Here is a 21,749-nt window from a genome sequence, read left to right on the forward strand (position 1 = left end):
TCATGGAGATATGCACTATGGCATTTAAACATATGATTTATGCAAGAACTATAAGAATGATCTGGTATGGTTCATAAGGACCCATTTCCAGCTATTATTTGCGTGCTCCAGGAACCAGAGTCTACATCATTGAGGGAGAATTTATGAGTAACTCCAGATGTTAATGGACTACAATTGGCCATGCTGGCAGGGGCTGATAGGAATTGTAGTCCATGAACATCTGGAGTGCCATAGGTTCACCATCATGGGTCTACATGAACATTAGCTAGAGAACAACAGACTACAGTGGTTAAAAGCATCTCATCTACCATTTGTGGAAAATAAAAGGTTCTCAGCATGGCTGGGTTAAGGAGCCAAAGAGAAGCTGACAATGGAATAAGGGTGTCATGCCCAAGATGTACCAGGGTTTGTGCATGGCCAGGCTCAGCCCCTGTCCCAGTAACACTAATCAATATCCTACCAAAGGCTGGAGGAAGGCATGAAGTGGAATGGTAAGGCACAAGTCATTGTTACTAGCAATGACACGAATGGCCAGGAACAAGAGCAATTGCATGGCATCTGCTGTTTGGGAAAATGTTCTCAGCTGCTTGTGGGCTAGTGGACACATTTACACTCATCACAAGGTGGCAGCCAAGAACTCCTTGCCTTTGAGGAGCACTTCATGCTGTTGCTATAACATCATCTACAAGGATGAAAAAAAAAAGCCTGCAGCATCGTGATAGTGAAAATAGCAGAAGTAAATCGTAGTTAACACTGCCATGGAAATGTGCGTGCTGACCCAGTGTGAAGTGGCTGAGGTCATACTCCCACAAGGCATTTGCTGAATTTAACATTACTGTAATAAAAGATGCAACTGAATGCCAGAAGGATAATGTTGTTCATTATAATATGTTCTGTGAGTTTACTTAGTCTTTATGAAAGAAATTTAGTCATTACAGGGGCCTTAACCTGGAAAATATCACAATGCTGCCAAACTTATGTGGACAGGAAGATGGTTAGCTGTGATACTTATTTAGAAGGGCAATAGTGTCACCTAAAGGAAGACATCACCTATTGGAGACAGCCAGCAATGAAAAGGGGCAAAATAGCCTCTACAAAGTAGAAAAAAACAAACTTTCCCCCATTTAGATCCTTAATGAAAGGCACCCATTCACATACATATGCAAAACTACAGGTAGGCTTCTCATGGAATCCTACAACAGGCTTCATTTAGAAGGTCAGAGATGTTTGAGACTCTTTATCTTTGCCTCCTTTCTTTTTTTTTTCCCCTCAAGGATCAAGAGTTTGTCCTCATCGTTCCACCCACACTGTCAAGCCATTTTCAAACTTCAGGCTAGGAGCATACTTCACAGTGCCAAATCCTCATAGACACTTCCTGCTGCCATCTATGCAGCCACCTCAAGAGGCCCAGTGTTTCAGAAGCCAGTAGTTTGCTCGCAGGCTGCTCCTTCCTTCTCATGTGCCAAGTTGAGCCAGTTCTAATCTGCAGTCAGGTCATTTGACTCAGGGCTGCTGCTACATGAGGGGCTGGGAGTGTCCAGTGGTTAGAAGTGCTCCTGTGCCTTCCAGGTGCTCCTGTGCCTTCCTAGGATGAATGCGCAGCCTTCCTGTGCCTTCCTAGGATGCATGCGCAGCCATTCCAGTTAATGACTTAGGAGGCCTGGTGGAACAGTGTAGCATTCAGGGGGCCACACCAGCCAAGCTCACTATAAGCCAGTTTGTCCTTGGCTAGCTGACTCTTTGAGGACTCCTTGAGAGACTGGTAAGATCCTTTTGGGTGTAGTGGTGTCTGTCAGCAATGCTGGCATCCTTATCAGAGCTCCAGAATGCATCCAGGATCTCTCCCACACCCAGGTGGCACAGTTCACAGATACTGAGACATAAACAAAGGCCACTTACAGCATACATGATGAGAAAAGTTGTTTTTTTCCAGTGAGACAGAAGAGAAAGCAATCAACAGTGTATAGGCTGGGGGGCTTCGGACACATGGACGAGGGGTTTACTTCAAAGCGGTACAGCACACACTGCCCCAGCAGAAAGCCCACCTTCAATGCAGAGTGGCTCAGAAGCTGCAGCACAAGCACAGTCTTCAGCCTAATGTCCTTGTTACACTGACAACCATCATGTCTCTGGTCCTTGGCTACCTTCACCTCTTTCTCTGGCTCTACTTCCTCAAAAATCATGAGGTCTTCCTCACCATCGTCCTTCTTCTCCTCATAGTCACAAACTGTACCACATCACACCACACGTGCTCTGCTTCTTTGAGGGGGTTGATGTGAGAGTTGGAGCAGTGCAAAGCCCAGGTACATTATAGAGGATGTGACTATCAAGATGATCTGGAAGATCCAAAAATGGACATGCAAGAATGGAGCAAAGGCATCACAGCAGACATTCTCACAGCCTGGCTGCTGTGTGCTGCACACAAACTTGCTCTGCTCATCATAGTAGATGGACTCACCTCCCACAATTGTCAGCGCAATGCTGAAGACAATCAGTACAGTGAGTCACACTTTCCGTAAAAAAGTTGAAAGTTGGTTGATCAACTCAAAGAGGTGCTTCAGGAAACTCCAACTCATTTTAGCTCAGCTCTGGCCAGGTAGTCTTCGGTGGACCCTCATAAAGACTCCTGCACAGCAGTAATTCATCTTCTCCTGCCCGTCTAAACAATGGAGCCCTAGATGGTCGCCACCCCTGCCCCTTGTCCATGCCACGCCACCCCCTTTTCCCCCTCCCCATCATTCTGGTCTCTAATACAGGAAGAACTCTGAACTTGAGGCTTTATGGATAAAACAAAATACAACATACATATTTGTAAGGACATATCATGTGTTAAATCATGCGTAAACTGATAGTTAATCAAAATACCATTCCTGTTTTTCAATCTAGGTAGAATAAGCCCATAGTAGGGAAATTTCACATGAAATCTGAAAGTTTGTGCTATCTTGTAGTTTTTCCTCCTCTATTACCTTGACTATAACAGAAAATCTGGGAAAGATGATCCACCAATTGTATCTCTCACCTAAACAAACAATTAAAATATATGGGTTATCTTCAAGTAATTGTTATTGTAACACTTGTTCCTTAGATTTCATCCCCATGTGGTGGTTTCATAACCATGCCAAGGAGTATTGGGCTAAGATCACTTAAATGTTGAACACTGGATGTGGTAATACAACTATTAGATCTCCAGAACTGTTTCTGCTAAATTATGTTCAATCATTGCCATGTAAGCTGAGGATAATCCTCCTGTATATGATTACCGCAACCAGGCTAGTTTTCTCTAGACATTAGAAATGACTGTCCTACACAACAAGAAAAGATTGACAAAGTGAAGGTACTTTTATTTTAGTTAATCTTACAAAGAGGTTAAAATCTGTAACACTTGGATGTCTTATAGTCTGCCAAACTTATCTAAAAATCCAAACTTATGTCTGGATTATCATTTATCTATAAAATGTATTATTTTATTATTAAAATTTATATATACATTTATCTATAAAATGTTTTATTTTCTTAGAATTTAAAGTTAATAAAAAGGAATATATTCAAAATCATCCCATCAAACTTCAAATATTATGTTCGTCATCATCTTCACTATGGCCATCATCCACACTGCAAGTCATTCCAGGGGTAAACTTACAACTGTGGCATGAATCATTAATTTTTTTTTTAAAAAAAGGCTGTTTGGGGCTAAAACCCTTTGACTATTATAATGCACTTACCAGCACCAGCAGACATACTAAGACAGTCAGGAGCTTAGTACAGACTTGGCAAAGAAACCTGGAAACAAAGCTTTGTATAGTATATGTTGTAGAGAAACTGTGAGGAGGCCTGCACTAGCCAAAGAATTCTCTGCACCTGTGAGTTACATACACAACAAACAGAAAGTCCCCAAGACATACCAGATTATCTGTGGGACAAAAGTCAGAATATTCTTCAAAAGGAAGATAGCTATTTACCCTACAAACTGATAATTTTACCCTGCAAATTGTCTGTGCATTCATATTAAGTACATCCTAGACATTGGAAAATTGAAAATGTTCTACTTCTGTGACTAGAAAGATTAATCATCCTTTCATGGATTTCAGCCTTTACATTTCTGAATTACAAATTTAAAGCATGGTAGTTCCCCACCTCAAAAGATTTCAGTACAATCCTTTTATGTCTTGTTTCAAAGGGTCTCCTCTAAAAGAAGCCTCCTGTTACATATTTATCATTCTATTATGTGGCTTTAATCTTATAAATTCTACTCACAGAAACGTTTTTGTGGTGAACCTACAGATCAATAGCCAAACATCCCAACAATGTAAATTTAATACCTCCAGGTGAGAATATATTTATTTCCTGAGGTGTTCTTTATCAAGTAAATTAGGTCACTTGGAAGAAATATTTATTTTGTACTAACCATTTCCCTTTTGGAAAAAAAATCAATTTGCTAGATCACTTTGCATTTTATCCTGTAACAGTTCAGTTTGCTTTTCTCTCAGAAAACAGGCCAGGGAAGACTCTTATTCACAGAATGGCCACTTTTATGTGACTTCTTGTAAGCTTCACCACAGGTGTCAAACTCGCAGTCCTCCAGATGTTATAGACTACAGTTCCCATCATCCCCTGCCAGCATGATGCTGGCAGGGGATGATGGGAACTGTAGTCCTTAACATCTGGAGGGCTGCGAGTTTGACACCTATGCTTCAGACACAGCTCTAGTTGTTTACAAGAGGTTGTGGTTCAGTGGTAGAACATCTGTTTGGCATACAGATAGTCTTCAGTTTAGTCCATGGGATCTCCAGTTTCTTTACAAAATCAGGTGACAGGTGATGTGAAAGATACCTTGGAGAGCCACTGCCAGTCTGAGTAGATAGTCTGAGTCTGATTCAGTATGAGGCAGCTTCAGGTATTCTGTATATCCACCCGACATGGCTAAGATCTGCATCTGAATAATTCTCCATGTAGGCAAGGCCACCAACCTGGGCCTTTGCTAAAGTATCAGCATTGTGAGATCAACTCACCTGTGAGGTTCTGTCATGCAAACACAAATTCACCTCAAAGAAGCATGGCTCTTAAGTGCCTGGATATGTGACTAAAGGTAAGACTGCTTAATGCATTGATCTTTAGTTTAAGAGACAAATTTGGAATTGGGCTAAATCCTAGCCAACTGTGGTTCACACCACTGGGATCATTACCATTTTCTCTGTTGAAGAGAAGAAAATACGAACAAAAAACGAAAACATTAACAGAGAAAAAGAGAACCCCACTGAACATATGGTTAACAATAACAAGTGGGACCTATGTGATTCTAAAGGTGAGGCCTGGGTCTGAATATGGTGCAGAGGACTGACTTTAAGTTACTTATACACATTACGGTTCTTGTCAGGGAATCATTCTTGTTGTTTGGATATACATCCTAACCAATAAATGGCTAAACGATTGAATGTCACAATTACAACCCTCCCCCCCATCAGAAAGCAGGAGTCATTAAGTGAGTCCTTCTTGCCCATTCATGGGAAAGATTCCAACCCCTCCCGTCTTTCCCAGACCCAACAGCAAGCCCCAGCAGTCCATCCTGGCCAGTGGAGCAGCAGCACCTTGGTGCCCACTGCTCTGCAGGCCATGAGAAGCCATCCCACCTCTTCCTCCACACACCAAAAAGGCTGCTCTGGCTGTCAGAAAATCCACAGGCCAAAAAAAGCTCTTCTGCCTCCCCAACCCAACAGGCCACTCTGGCCAGTGGAGCAGAAGCGCCTTGGCACCCGCTGCTCTGAATGCCAAGAGAAGCCCTCCTACCTTACCCCCCCTCCCCACACACACCAACAGGCCACCCTGGGTGATGGAGTAGTCCGAATGCCAGGAAAAGCCACCCCAGCTGGAGGAGCAATGGCACCTTGGTGCCCGTTTTTCCCACTTGCCTCACTCAATCCACACCTTTCTGACCTATCTCACCCACAAGTCACAGACCCAGGACCAAGTAGATGACAAGTGTCATGTTAGGAGTAGTGGGGGCACTACGACCCTGATGAAGGTCATTGCAAGGGGAAATGCTTGTTTCCCCACCCTTTGCTAGGGCCCACTGCATCTCCCCCACAATGGGCTTTTGCTGCTAGTAAGAAAATAATGGGCTAGCCATCCAAATGCATGCATTTTTCGTTCCAATTTAATTTTGATTGGAAAATGAAGCATGTGTTCCTATCTATCCCACTGAACCTCTAAGTTGCTAATTTTGGTTGGATTATTTAGGTTGTACAGAAAACACAAACTGTTTTCTCAGTAAATATTGCACTTTGAAACAAAACTTCACACACCCAAAGGGGTCAGAGAGCCAGTCAGTGAGAGTGTAGGGGGAAGCAAGGAAAAGGGAAGGAGGCCCTGGAGCAATGCCTGTAGAGGAAGCCCGGATTGTTCTGCAAGGTTCTTCCCTGATATTGAAGGCACTGGAGGAGGCTAGGGTAAGCCCACCTCCAGGAAGTTCTTTTTGGGTAGCTCAGGAAAGGGTCAAGGGGAATGAGCTAGCCTTTCCCATGCTGTCTAGGAAGAGGAAGATGGCTAGAGAACAGGGATGTGATTCTCCCTTCCTGTCTGCATTCTGAAACCCACACCAAAAGCTGCTGAAGAAAAGGGTTCTGGAAGGTGCAGCTGCTCCAGATCCCAGTCAGAGGGTTAGGGGAAGAATTGAACAATTTGAAAAAGAAGACAGTATAACCTCACTTTCTAATTTACCACTATTTTGCTACTACCAATTTCCTGAACAAGTATACACTAAGCTCCTAGAGGAAAATCCCATCTTTGTTTCCATTTCTATAACCTCAACTTTGTCTGCAATATTAATTTCTTATTCAAAATTGCCTTGATCCCTTAAGTAAGGTCAGAGGGCACTGCAGGAAAAGCCAAGATGTGACAGTTGGAGAGTTAGCTGCCCAGCCTAGATGGAAAGGGAAACAGAAAGGGTAGAACCCTGTTTGTCATAATTTAGGATCACGTTAAGTAACTTTTTAAACATTATTTTGAAGCTTCCCCTTAACCTCAGAGGTTGTTATCATACAACTGATGGCCATTATTTTTTCTACTTTATAATTTTGTTTTTGTTAAACCTGTTAGTTATCGCAAGACTGTTAGTTATCTAATTCAGCCTTTACTGCAACCAAAGACTAATCTACAGGTGGAGAAATTTGCTGCCATGGCTGGAATGAGTAGTGGATGGATATGAGTTGTTCAAAGAAACCCAGAAAGGGTCAAAGATGAGGTGGAGTGGCTCTGCATGTGAGCAGAGGATTTGCTTACCAGGAAATACTGGAAGAGGTGAGTGATAGCCCCGTGGAAAGTGACTGGGTGAGGATAAGGAAAAGAAGGAGAAATAATGTCATGGCTGGAATTAGCTACAGACTGCCTGCCCTCTTTGAGCAGCTTAATAGTGTATCCAAACAAATGACCTGGTAGTTATGGGTGAGTTCAGCTTCCCTGATATGCACGGAGAGACAAACTGTACTAAGCATCCACAGTCACACAACTTCCTGATTTGCCTGGCTGACAACTTCCTTTTTCAAATGGTAAAGAAATTGTGGAGAAATCTGAGAAGGGCTCAACCATATTCAACATAATATGAACTTTTAACAGCATCATTGAAAGAGAGAGGACACAGCAACTACGAGGGGATCAACCCTTTCTCCTTCAGCCATTTTCTTAATACAAATGGATATTTCCCTTGCCTCTTCCAGAGGTGCTCTCTGTCTTAATACGATTTAATTACCAGAACAGCTTTCAGGGGATGATTTATTACTGGGGAAAATGGCATAGGGAAAAGAATTCAACCTCTCCCTGCAACACCTCAGTACCAACATGCTCTGTCCAAACACACATTGCTAGTGCAAAAAGGAATTTAAAGTGATTGAAGAAACAATCAGAAATGTCCAAATACCTGTCTAATTTGGGCCAAGCCAAACCTGTTTTAACACATATAGGCCACATCTTTACTGAATGTAGACCTCTCTTGTGAAAGACTTATCTTATCAGGAGGGGTTAGGGAGAGGCAAATCCAATTTTTTTAAAAACAAGCAGCAAGAAAATCCCTCATATTGACTGAATAGATAATCAGCCTTCAGCAGACTGAGTATTCTGGCAGAATGACAGGACAGACGATCTGCCCAAAGACAGACTTGCTTTGCCTTTGTAAACAAGCACGTCTTCAGCTGAGATGATGTGCTTTTGCTATCTTACATCTCTCTACAAAGTCATATTTTGCAGGAGCAGAGGGTATAGTAAAGAAAATACACAAAGATAAATTATTCATCAGGTATCTGTCTATCCACTTGCTTTTCTTCTGACGCTAGAAAATGATTCAATTCATGGACCTACCAAAAATAAAACAAAACCCTTAGATTAAGAACACAAAATAATATTTTAAAACAACTTTTCTCTATTCTAGATTGCACTGTGACAGTTCCATTTCCAATATTATCTATTAAAAAGCCCAAGACATTCCTGATAACTTGCTTACACATTAGTGACATACATAGAACTCATCTTTGTGCAAAAATTTCCCATTCATTTCAATTTGCAATGTTTTGCCCCTCCAGCAACATGAATGCAAAAGACTTTCAACACAAGTAACCCCAACAGTGTGACAGGATAATCAACTGGAATTCTTGAAGAAGCTACCACGGTGTAGATGGTAAAAACCAAAAAAAGATTAAAAATTTACCAGTATATTGCTACAGTTGTGAAGTCTAGCACACTGGTGTCTGTTCCTACATACATTATTCTACTGCAGTGCAATCAAACTGACATTTACAATTCACACCAATTATTTGCTGGCAATCCAAATTACTTCTAACATACCTTCCTTTAATTTGTGCGTTTCATCCAATGTGCTTTGGGCACAGTAGACTTTCCGAACTTGTATCCCCCCTCCACAAAGGGCTGTGGGCTTCTGGTGCTGAGGGTCCTGCTGCTCTAGCAGGAGAGAAACGTCACATTCTTTCCACTCCGACGTCCTCCATGAATATCTTGAGGAAAACAAGAAACATGAGGAAATTCTTCCAAAGCCATTTATCTTAACTGAATTGATTAACTCTTGCTAAATGGTGGATCACAATGCAAATGTCAAAGAGCTAATACGGTAAAATTCGCAATGTTTACAGTTATGTACACATCAAGCACTATTGTTCTAATAATAATACCCTAACACAGTCAGATTTAAGTAGATTATTCTTGACAGTGACTAGATGCCTATGATAACTTATAAGGATAGATGCTGACTGAAGTTCCCTGGTTGTACAGATGCCCCAGAATGCAGTTCACTGCCCTGATCGCAACACAGAAATGGAGATCTCTTGCTTTTTAGAAATTTGTGTTCACTTTGTCTCAAAGAGGATGGGTCAGAAATAAGCAACGTACTTTCTCTCTATCCCTCTGAAACATCAACTGTGCTATGAATTGCCTCAACTCTGGGAAATGTACAGGTATGTGCTTGCTATTTCTGCCATTCCTTTGAAATATGGGCTAAGGTAAAAGAAAGACAAATAAAGCATCTCAGATGAGGCTTCCTTACATTTAGGAAATGAATAATAAAATACACAGAAAGTTCACTTACTGGACTATTTCTAGGTATTGTTGTTTATCAGAATAAAGACTTTATCCTATCACATCACAGTATGTCAGTTCAGTGCCAGATTGGTCTTTTTTGATAGGCCGAATTCCCACTGAAAATTTAATCTAGGTACAACCAAGTTTCAAAGGAATCGGCACCTTTTCATCCAGGTTCCAACATCCTCACTGCAGCATGTTACTAGTGAAGACATGGGGTGCCTGCTGTCAGGGGTGCAATTGATAAGCTAGCAACACCAAAATCTTTAGGAGACCCTTCTGATGATACCACCCAGGTTTGGTGAAGTTTGGTTCATGGGGGCCAAAGTTATGGACCCTCAAATGTGTAGCCCCCATCTCCTATTAGTTCCCATTGGAAACAATGGGGGATGGGGCATTCCCTTTGGGAGTCCATAGCTTTGGACTCCCTGGACCAAACTTCACAAAACCTGGGTGTTATTAGTAGGAGACTCTCCTGATGATACCACCCAGGTTTAGTGAAGTTTGGTTCATGAGAGCCAAAGTTATGGACCATCAAATGTGTCGCCCCCATCTCCTATTAGCTCCTATTGGAGTGTTTTTTCAAAAAGGTGCATATACAAGCAGGTCTGGGGAAATCCTGTGATAAGGGGGAGGAGGAGTGCCAGAAACGGGACTGATCTGTGTTCCACGGTTCGGCTGTGAGGAGATCTCAAGGGAACCTGGATATTTCGGGTGACTATCCCAGGATTAATCGCCAGTGAGGAAATCACCATCGTTTACCAAGGGTCAAGTTAGAGGATATATCCAGGACTCACTGTAGGAAATTTAATTTTAAAAGGTGGCACTAGCCCAATTCAGCTAGAAACTTCAGTGGTGGGAGGGGCTTCTTCCTATGTTCCACGCTGTCTTTCCAAGTCCAAATACCCCTCAATACCCCTGCAGCCGGAATCACTTTGGAGTTGCATATGCTCAAAATACTTCACGTGCAGCTTCAAAACTTATGCAACTAACTGCCTGCCAGAGCAGTTTCAGATCTGGCTAATGATGGGGTGGAGAAAGAAGCCAATTTTCAATATGACATTCTTCAAATATGCTGTGTGGCTGAGGGGAAAGTGACTCACCAAAAAACATATTGTGTAATCTGGCTCCATAGCTGATTAAGTCAGGCAGGATTTGTGCTACAACCTTCTAGAAGATTCCAGATACTCCCTGCGCTGAATTTACTCACAGTTCCTATTTATCCTAGCTTCTCAATCCAATTTCTTCAACATATTAGAAATCCTGTCTATAAACCAGAATTTCTATTGTTCCCTTGTCCTCAACATCCCATATACCTAGAGTTAACTATTAACTGTAATACCGCCTATCTTCTTGTTTCCTACTTGTTGCCATTCCAAGGGTATTTGATTAGTAAACAGAATGCTTGGCTGGTATGACCTTTGGTTTGATCCAGTAGGACTCTTCTTAATTCTTCCTTGTAGCAACCCTTCTCTACTTACATAGAAGCCTACCACCCTCTACAACTCTATCTCTCTCAGGTTTAGGGTTGCAAGAAGGTCAAGTTGTCACTCATCATTCATGACTTTTAAAATCTCTAGACAGCCACAACCATTACACCTCTCAGGTTGTCTCACAGAGGCATCAGCAGATAGGGTGACCCAGTCCCAGTGGTGGGATCCAAAAATTTTAGTACAGGTTCCCATGGTGGTGGGATTCAAACTGTGGCGTAGTGCCAATGGGGCTGGGCTGGGCATTCTGGGGGTGTGGCATTCCTGGGCGGGGCTGTGGCAAGGATGCAGCCACTGTGCTGGTCCCTGGGCAGGAAACGAATGCACACAGGCGCAGGCTGCCACGCACGCCAGTGCACCTCCTGCTACACTGCTTCAAGTTCTGTGCGCTACTGCTGAGAGGAGGGGCGTAACTAAGGCAGAAATCACGTGGCAAAATCACCAATTAATAACCCCCTCTCGGCACACACAAATAATTAATAACCTACTCTCAGGAACCTGAGAGAACCTGCTGGATCCCACCTCTGCCCAGTCCCCTTTAATCATTGTCCCTCTCTCAAATACTTCACAAAGTTATTTGGGGTTGGGGGTTCAAATGCTGTCACCATTTATTCATATCCTAAAAGATATACAGACCAAAATCTTCACTGGTATGTGTGTGTGTTTCTTTCCTTGAGATAAACAACCCAAAGGATTAAACAAAGAGTTTACTTTTACTTAAGGCTTGAACACAACACTGAAGAAAATAAGGTACATGTTACAACGTTTTGTTTCCCTTGACCTTTTAAATTCTAGCGCTGGGAATCTTTCCTTACAAATTGATGTTTCTCTCCGTTTAGCTGCAAGCTGTTCTTTGCCTCTGCTTCAGTCAGTCAGACATACTGTTTTCTTTCTCAGTACCCTAGTTGCCAAATCTCAACTGCTCTCTTAACTGCTTTTCCACTTTTTTGCCCCAACATGCTGTCAGCATTCACTAGTAGTTGCTTTTAGGTAGAGGTGGAACCTCTCTTTTCCATCACACATTTGTTCACTGAACTAGAATTTGCATATTGCTGATGTTCCACGACCTTTGATCATGACCACACTCAAACCACTCAAGACTAGAGGTTTTGAATGGTAAGAAATTAGCCCCATACAAGTAGCCCTGAGGTTGATTTCTACTAGTAGGCACCTGATAATGACATAAGTAATTGTCATACCAGTTAAGCAGTAAGATGGTAAATATTTCCGCTTTCCAATTTCATATGCATTTTTAAAAAATTTAATGTTGACAAGCTCAAAATCTTTTGCTAAAAATAAAGACTTAAATTACCAGCATTAAAGTAATGTCTTAAGTAGTATTTAATGTACATAAAAACTTCAATTCAAATGATAATGAAGCAATGTTAATTGCAAAAAATCCTTTAAAAACTGCAACATATGGAAAATATCAAAGGCTCTCACAGGCAAAATTAACTAGGTGTTGCATGTTTCTGAGCTGTGTGGTCGTGGTCTGGTAGTTTTTGATCCTAATGTTTCACCTGCATCTAAGGATGGAATGCCTCTGAAGATGTCAGCTGTAGATGCGGGTGAAACATTAGGAGTAAAAACTATCAGACCAAGGCCACACAGCCCAGACAATCTACAACAGTCAGTACGGGAAATATTTGTGGAACTACTTATTTACTTTGAATTTGCAAGACTTTGAAATGAACAGTCACTTTAATTACATAATAACATGCGCATATTTGGAAATAACAAGCACGGGGGGGGGTGGAAACATAAAGGAACTGATTCTCTACATGACATTCTTTTAACTTAATAAATAAGAAACTGTCCTCCCACAACACACATATTATAATAGATGGAACCTTCTTTTGTAAGAATAACGTTTTAAATATTATTCAGTAACATGGTTATCACTGTTTTTCATACAGACAAACTCACTTCTGGAGGAGTTAGATAAACAGCACAAGGTAAATGTGCTGTGTTTTGCTTCCAATCACATTAAGCTGTCAAATTTCCCAGGCCTAAATGGAAATCAATTTTCAATACCTAATACTTAAGGACCGGTACCTACTCTTATTTAGTCATTAATGCTTTAAGCAGATGTGTGTTGATTTAAATCCATGTTTAGGTGAAAAAGTAAAGATCTACTGTAAATTAAGTGACTAAATATGAAAATTAGAAGCCCTTTAAAAATATGCAGGCTTGATAAACGAGTCAGTCAAGTATGAATGGACGATGTACAGCACCTTTCAAACCTATGTATATAGTGTTAATTAAAAATATAGAACAAAGTTACACCTATCTGAGTTGAAAGCTGAATGAAGGAAAGCAAATACTTTCCTGCGATGCATCACTCAAAGCTCCCTAAGTGAAATAAAGAAGAATCCATATTTGTTTCAATGGAACTCTCACTTTGTAACATGATAACCAAGTCTGGGGTATCTCACTGATAAAAGCTTGTAACAATAAAGAAATAGAGTACATGCCAAGCACTCAGTTTTTCTTTCATCCTGAACAGTCACCACAGGTAAGAGTTTTAAAGTAAGATGGTAGGAATGTCACAAAGAGACACCACTATCTTTGTATGGATATTTACGTGTTGAAAATGTTCAATAGCCTTACTACACTGTGGAGTGTTCCTTCAAATCTGACTGTTTTCAATAAACATAGCATCATTTAGTGTTGGGAATGCAGGCTGTTGGGGAAAGTTGCTCCCTAAACCATCTATTGGATTGAAGCTGATTTCTTCTGGTGTGGGCTCTCCTACCCATGCTCGGGCTGAGGTCCCTTCCTAGGCTGGAAGGTCCTCAGAACTTCCTCAGTTCCTCAGAATTCCTCTTCAAATGGATGGCCTGCTTCCAAGGAACTATAGCAGTCACCCCGGAAGTGCCACATTCTGTAAAAAAACAGCACTTCTTGGACATTGGTGACAAGACCTCAGTCGTTACCATCTGCCAAATAAAATTTTGCAAGACAATACTTTCAAAATCCCCAAAATTACCAGAGAGTGACACTCTTAATGAACCATTAAGTTAGGCCCTGACTTAATAGGCCATCACTTATCACTCAGATTTAGGAATGCAGTATTTCAAATATGTCTCAATCTTTTCTTTTGTATTCAACAGAAAGAAAAATATATATTTCAAAAGATTACTAGCTGTAAGAAAACTACGTTCCCCTTGCAAATATTTTGGTGAAGACATTCTGAACACACTGTACATGAAACACTATGTGTGGCTGTAAGTAAACACACTTTCTCAAACTCAGTAAACAAAACCTCAGTTTTGGGCCAACTGCTTAATCCTCAGAGATGCAGCTTCTGAGATTCATAAAAATAGCAAGATGTTATGGATACAAATCTCCTTTCTCTCTCATTAAACAGCAGGAAGTGTATTCCAATCACATGACTGCCATTGAGCACAAAGAATAAAATCACTGAGACAATCTGGTCCTTTTGTCTGACTGATTGACATAAATTGGAATGGAAAAGCAAAAATCAGCATACAAGGGTGTTTTTTTTTGAAAGAGCTAATCAAGCAATGTTTTTTTTAAAAGTACCCTCTCTCCTATAGATAGCTAGATGCACAGAGATGATGGACAACTTGGTGATTTTGAAGTAACATGATTGGGCCATGAACACCTCACTTGTGACCTACACATTCTTTTCCTCAGAAAGATTACTCAAGTATGACATCCCTTCTTATGGGACAGACAGGAACAGAATGTAAAATTCTGGTAATGCTTGAATAAATAGCACCAGCACAAACTTTCATGCAATCATTCTACCTTTTCCACTAAAAAGATGCTTAAATACACCAGCCACTGACAACCACCAGAACACACCATCATCAACCCTGAACAAATGGAGGGAGATCAGAGAAAAGTACATTCCCATGACCATTTGCTGCTGAACTGTCTACTAAGCATGTTCATAATAAAACTGGGGTGTGTAAATTGTAGTCTGACTAAAGCTCGGTTTAGTTAAACTTGTGACCCTTGAGTGCAGACATTTGATTCTTTGATTCCAAACCAGGAATTCAAATGGGTATGCACATCTCATTTGTAATACTCAAAGGACTACAAAAAAGGAAAACAAAGAAACAACCAGTCTATGCATACCTATAAAATAAACATGTTTCTTAGTTGCTTTTATCAAACCCACTGTGTGGTTCCTTGAAGCCTATCATCCTTTCACAACAGACCAAGGCAGTTTCCGCACGGCCCCCGAGGAGCCCCACGCCGGCAAGAATTCTGCTGGCGTGGGGAAGACCATTCGCATAGCTGATGCCAAGTAGGCGGCCCTCAGGGGAGGGGCCGTGCGGGAGGACAGGCGGCTCCGCATGGAGACACCTCTGCCCCCTTCCCCGTCCCACTCACCTTGTCCCCGTCGTCGGCCTGCTGGCCTCTGAAGCCCCGCCCACGCTGCCCTCCGACCTCCAGGGTGGTGTTCAGCGGAACACTGCATACGCCGAGGCTCGCAGCTGTTCTTGGCAAAAACAACCCCTTTAAGGGTTTGTTGTTTAAGGCGACCCTGGCCTTACGCCTCTGGGGGGGGGGGAGCGCGGTCAGGTGGTGCGCTGCTGCATTGCGGCAGTCTGCATGCGAGAATAATCCTCTGGGGGACGGCGTTTATCCCGTCCCCAGGGCGCCATAAAAAGGCCGTGCGGAAATGGCCTAAGCAAATGTTAGGTAGCACCTTGAGTTTAGTCATTGCCTTCACTGAGGACTGCAAGACCAAGTAGTCACAAAAGCCTCAATTATAAAAATAAATGTATCTTAAGGAAAATGTGTAGTTTCTAGGTCCAGAGATGGAGTGCTATCACAGGAGGGTACACTGTAGGTGTATTCTCTGTGGTGATGTCAGTTATAGAGATCTATACCTCATGCCAGAAGTACCTCATCTATACCTCATAACTGCGGGACTGCCTCTCCCCTTATTGCCCTCCAAGACCCCTCTGGTTCACGGAGGGGAATCTGCGGGTGGTTCCGGGCCCTAGGGATGTTCAGCTGGCATCAATATGGGCCAGGGCTTTTACAGCTCTGGCCCCGGCCTGGTGGAACACATTCCCCAATGACATCTGGGCCCTATCTCAGTTCTGCAGGGCCTGTAAGATGGAGTTGTTCCGCTGGGCCTCTTCTGTCTGGCCAGCCAGGCATCCCTCTTCTTAAAATAATCCCATAGTCTCCGGCTGGGTGTGATACACATGCTTGTTTTTATGCCTTTTTGAATTTTTATGCCATCTTGTAAAAACTTGGTATTTTAAATATTTCTATATTTTTGTATTGTTTTTGAACTATTTTATTATGATTTAATTATTTTGTAAGCCGCCTCGAACCCTTTGGGAATTGGCGGGATAAAAATGGAATAAACAAACAAATAAATAAATGCCCCTCATTTCAGGCCTTCTAGAAGTCATTGAAATCTGCATTGCTCTGGAAAGCTTTTAATGGAACTTTATTTAGCTTTATTGTTGGCGAACTGACCTTCAGTATTTTACCATCTGTTTTGTCTGCTGAGCTCTGATGCTTTTAATGGGAGGGTGATAATGTTTTGAATTATTTTGGTTCAAACATATGGTAACAATCATGCAAGGATTGCTGCCTTTCCACACATTTCCCATGTTTTTCAATCTTGAGAAAGTTTATATCTGAGGTCACAGGAAGAGTGTGAAGTAATAGGTAGGTAGATCAGTGCACTACAGTGAAGGGGGAAAGGGACAAAATTGCTTATTTCATCTTATTCTATCATTGTTGCTGCACTGACAAAGACGTACAAGGATGTGCTCAGCCTGTGTGGTTATTCGTCCATGTGAGTCCCACCAATTTGGAAACAATCTATCCCGTAGTTGAAAAGGACTTCGGATGGGAGGTGATACAGAGAAGATCTGTGATCACAGTGACACCACTTTCTACAGATAGATCACAAGAGGATTTGAAGTTCTCAAATTAGAAACAAAATTTCCCTGCTAGAAGTTGACAACTAGACTTGGATTTGTGCACAAGCCAGGATTTGTCATTTACATCTGACAGACTGATCAAAGTTTGTTGCATAAACCAAAATTTAAATAAACCATGGTTTCTAGTAACATATGGACAATACAACAATGCCTGTGAACAACTGTGTGTATAAGAATGGAGGGCTGCCAGAATAATAATCTCCTTATATGGATTCAGAGTTGGAATGTCCTACCCCTCCCTAATTTGTCCATCACCCTGAGAGGATAAATCCATCTAGTTAACTGCAGTCCCAACTTTTATTTGCAAACATGAGCTGGTGAGGCTTCTCAAGCTATAAGGTGTCAACTGACTATTGTTTTATTTTGCTGCAACAGACTAACATGGTCACCACTTTGCAGAGGTGGCAGCAGAAGGCTGGCGACCCCCCGAGTTAATGTGAGAGAGGCTGGCCACCATGCAGCATCACATAACACAGTGACATCACTTCCGGTTGTGTAACCTGAAGTGATGTCACCTATCACCAGACACTCTACCAATCTCCCCCGCCCCCATTTTTTTATATGGTTTTACTGGTATCACTTTTCTGTCCAAATTTCTCCTACTGGTGCATTGGGCATTAGCAGGGGACTGGGGGTAGAATGTGGGGAACTTGGTCCCTCTATCCCTTTCCACAAATCTGAATTAAGAGGCCTACTCACATTAAAATCATCCAAGATCAACGGGTATCAACAAGATAAACAGCACAAGTACAGTAGATATATATCCTGGTCATCTTGTTGGACTTCCCAGTTAAATTGTATGGCTTGTTGAACATTTGTATGTAACTAGCTTAATCTCTGAACTAGTTATACTGATGCAAACCTGTGTCTCAAGAACTATCTTTGCAGGTTTTGATATTTGTTCTTTAATAGAGCTCTGTAAAAATCCAGGGTACCTTACGCTACCAACTTGGCATTTAAAGCTTTTTTTCAAGTAGAGTCAAATTAATAGTATAATATTAAAATACACACGTTCCTCTCTCTTAGAGGTGCATCAATACATGTTTTACCCAATATGGTTCTCCACCTAAATAAGTGGGTCCAGAGCAGTATAAAACATTTCAGGATCAATATGTCATCCACCAAGGAAAATATGAAAGTATTAACATACCTTGGACATGGATGAAGATGCCTTCCTCCTCCAATGTTGCATGCCTCTCTTTCTTCTGTTTCAGGACATTCCTTCCCAGCTCCTGTGGCAATATGTGTTATATTCCGAGTTCTTATTCGGAATCCTGGTGACAGGTCCCCTGTGTGACAAGTCTTTGAGCAAGAGCTCCATGAAGACCAATCTGACGTTTCACACTCTTTAGGCATAACACAGGACTGAAAGTTCAAAGGGATGGCTTCTTGAACACAAAGGCTGTGATAAGAAAATATTTGGTTACACTAAAAACCTGAAGACTACAGACTTTATATTTTAGCCAGTTGGCAAATTACATTTTTGCCAAGCCTTAAGATCTTTTCTGGATAACGAAAGAAAGTAAGGGGAAAAGAAGCAGACACTTCTATTTGTTTGCAATGCAATATAGGATCTCAACCCTGCAATAGAAGTGTATGGGTACACAAAAAGAACCCTAGAGATTGTATGCCACAACTCCAGGGCTGATAATGTGTTTATGCTAAAGCCAATGCTTGCAAATCTCAACATACGTGACAAATGTATGGAAATGACATGCATAGAATGCAACCTCCAGAAATAAGTTTATTCTTAACATAATGAAAACCTGGATGTAGATTTCTATCCTTTCTTCACAATCTCATCTTATGTTACATTTTAATAACAGGATCACAGGACTTAATTACCCATAATGGAAGGTTAATAACATTAAATACAGCATAAAATTACAGAGGCACTAAAGGGTTATTTCTGCTTGATAAACTTCAAACTAATTTCATTGATATATATGCATTTGTGTGTGCTAACTGAAATAGGATCCTGCAACTATGTTACTTGGAAACATTGGAATATGTTACACAAATAATATAATAGTTGATGGGTGTTTTCATATGTTAATTGCTAACATTCAATATTGTAATTAGTAGTTAAATAGTGAGGATGCTTAAAATGTAGACTATGTGCAGGAACAGGCACACCAGCCTTTTTCTGTACTCAATATTCAAAGACAGAGGTTTTTAGGAGCTGCTTAAAAGTTTGATGTGTACATATATTGTTCGCTGGAAATCATGCAGCAGTCTTCCTGCCTGCTTCAAGAATTTGCTGCTTCCACCATGCTCTGGGAGTATTTCTAAAGCAGATATTTTAAAAGATGTCACAAGTTTCTTAACTCAAATTTAACCTTTGCAGCAAAGGCGGTTTAGGGGAGAAGTGAAATAATACATTATCTTTAACAGTTTTATCACTGGGATACATGAAGTAGATGCCTTTATTCAGGATCTATACAGAAAAGAAGTTTCGAGAGCGAGTGAAGTTGTTCTTTTCTTCATTGCTTCATGTTGCTCCTACAATAGTTCAGTGATCCTCAATGGGGCAATAAAAGAGCCACGCAGCTGCAGAAAAATCTGCTCTTATTAACAGCAAGAAGGAACAAAAAATGTAAACAGTGCAGGAAACCATGTAGAAGAGTGTATTCCTCAACAGACACATGCATTTAACATGTTTCTAGAATTCGCATAATGCAGTTAATGTAGACTTGTATTGTTACTGTCTTTAACAGATACTCAGGTGGTAAAGCATTTACTGGTTACCCCAAAAATATATATTTTAAGTATTATTGAGACAGGGTTTGAAATTTGTTTTGAATATTTCAGAGCGATGTATAAATGCAAACTATCAAATTCATACAGTTTGAAAACTGATAGACAAGGGAGGAAAAGGAAGACCTTGTAAGTATTACCACTAGTAGTGTACTATCCAATAGGTGATCAGGAGACATACTGGAGGAAGCTGATCATAAATGACCTGGAAGTCATAAATGACCTGGAAATAGGGGTGGGTAGCGTGGTGGCCAAGTTTGCAGATGATACCAAATTATGTAGGGTGGTGAGAACCACAAAGGATTGCGAAGAGCTCCAAGCGGACCTTGATAAATTAGGTGAGTGGGCTCAGAAATGGCAAATGCAGTTCAATGTAGCAAAATGTAAAGTGATGCACATAGGGGCAAAAAAATCCAAACTTCACATACACGCTTACAGGGGTCAGTTGCGCTATCAGTCACAGAACCAGAGGAAAGCGGGATTTAGGGCGCCTTGAAGTTCATGAAAGTTCAATGGGAATGTCAACTCAATGCATGGCAGCTGTAAAAAAAGGCAAACTTCTATGCTGGGGATCATTAGAAAAGGAATTGATAATAAAACTGCAAAGATTGTCATGCCCCTTATATAAAAAAACAGTGGGTGTGACCGCGACTTGGAGTACTGTGTCCAGTTCTGGTCAGCCGCGATCTCAAAAAAAGGGATATTGAGGAGATAGAAAAGTGCAAGAGAAGGGGCAACAAGGATGATTATTGAGGGACTGGAGCACCTTCCCTATGAGGAGAGAGGCTGCAGCGTTTGGGACTCTTTTTTTTAGTTTGGAGAGGATGCTGACTGAGGGGATAAGTGATTGAAGTCTATAAAATTATGCATGGGGTAGAAAAATGTTGACAGAGAGAAATTTTTCTCTCTTTCTGCACTAATACCTAGGAACCAGGGGGCATTCATTGAAAAATGCTGGGGAAGAATTAGGACTAATAAAAGGAAACACTTCTTCACGCAACGTGTGATTGGTGTTTGGAATATGCTGCCACAGGAGGTGGTGATGGCCACTAACCTGGATAGCTTTAAAAGGGACTTGGACAGATTTATGGAGGAGAAGTCGATTTATGGCTACCAATCTTGATCCTCCTTGATCTGAGATTGCAAATGCCTTAGCAGACCAGGTGATCGGGAGCAACAGCCGCAGAAGGCCATTGCGTTCACATCCTACATGTGAGCTCCCAAAGGCACCTGGTGGGCCACTGCGAGTAGCAGAGAACTGGACTAGATGGACTTTGGTCTGATCCAGCTGGCTTGTTCTTATGTTCTTATGTTCTTATGATCCATGAAACAGTCCCCATTTCCTTTCTGTCTATAAAGCAAAGTGTAACTTTATTCTTTGTATATTATATTTAACTGGAGAAATCTCTGTTGCATACTGGAACCGGAGTAACCGAGATTAGAAGCAGGCTCTATATTTAAAACCACATCATGTGAGACAAACCTCAGGATCCTCCATGATGATATTAACTTCCCTGAACAATAAAATGCCTCTCGTCTAACCAATATACATCCACAAAAGGTCATAAACAAGGATAAAGGTATATCTGCACACCAGTGCAAAGATTTCAGCAACATTGATTAAAAACTATGCACCTTGCATCCTGTGAACCCCTTCCCTTTTCCATGTGAGTGTGAATTAAATGTGAAGTTGAACAGACATCAGAAGGAAATATGTGCAGAATCCACAAAATCTCATGAGTCCAAATTTCTTCAAAAACATCTAAAGTAATTGATTTTTTCCTAGTCTAAAGCCACATATGAGAGATATTTTACATTTACTTCTTCAAGAAGATGGGAAAGTAGATATTTTCAGTAAATGTAATAGGAATGTTAAAATACGAGGTGACTGAAGGGAGCCTTCATATCCAGAGGCAGCAAACATCAGTAAATGGGCAATCCAAGGGGCAGGGGGGAGCCATATTGGAAGTGGTGTGCCGCC

At 41.3% G+C, this 21,749-nt stretch overlaps 1 protein-coding gene across 1 annotated transcript in view; it reads right to left on the reverse strand.

The window, feature by feature from the left end:
• Nucleotides 1–21,749, reverse strand: part of THSD7B (thrombospondin type 1 domain containing 7B) — a 552,862-nt gene that overhangs the window by 287,097 nt on the left and 244,016 nt on the right. Inside the window, exons 4-5 of the mRNA XM_048484496.1 lie at nt 18,162–18,413; nt 8,830–8,996 (exon numbers count right to left, since the gene is read on the reverse strand). Of these exons, the coding sequence (XP_048340453.1) occupies nt 8,830–8,996; nt 18,162–18,413 (419 nt within the window). The remainder of the gene's footprint in view (nt 1–8,829; nt 8,997–18,161; nt 18,414–21,749) is intronic.

Source organism: Sphaerodactylus townsendi, linkage group LG02, assembly GCF_021028975.2.
Source record: "Sphaerodactylus townsendi isolate TG3544 linkage group LG02, MPM_Stown_v2.3, whole genome shotgun sequence".
NCBI classification, from domain to species: Eukaryota; Metazoa; Chordata; class Lepidosauria; order Squamata; family Sphaerodactylidae; genus Sphaerodactylus; species Sphaerodactylus townsendi.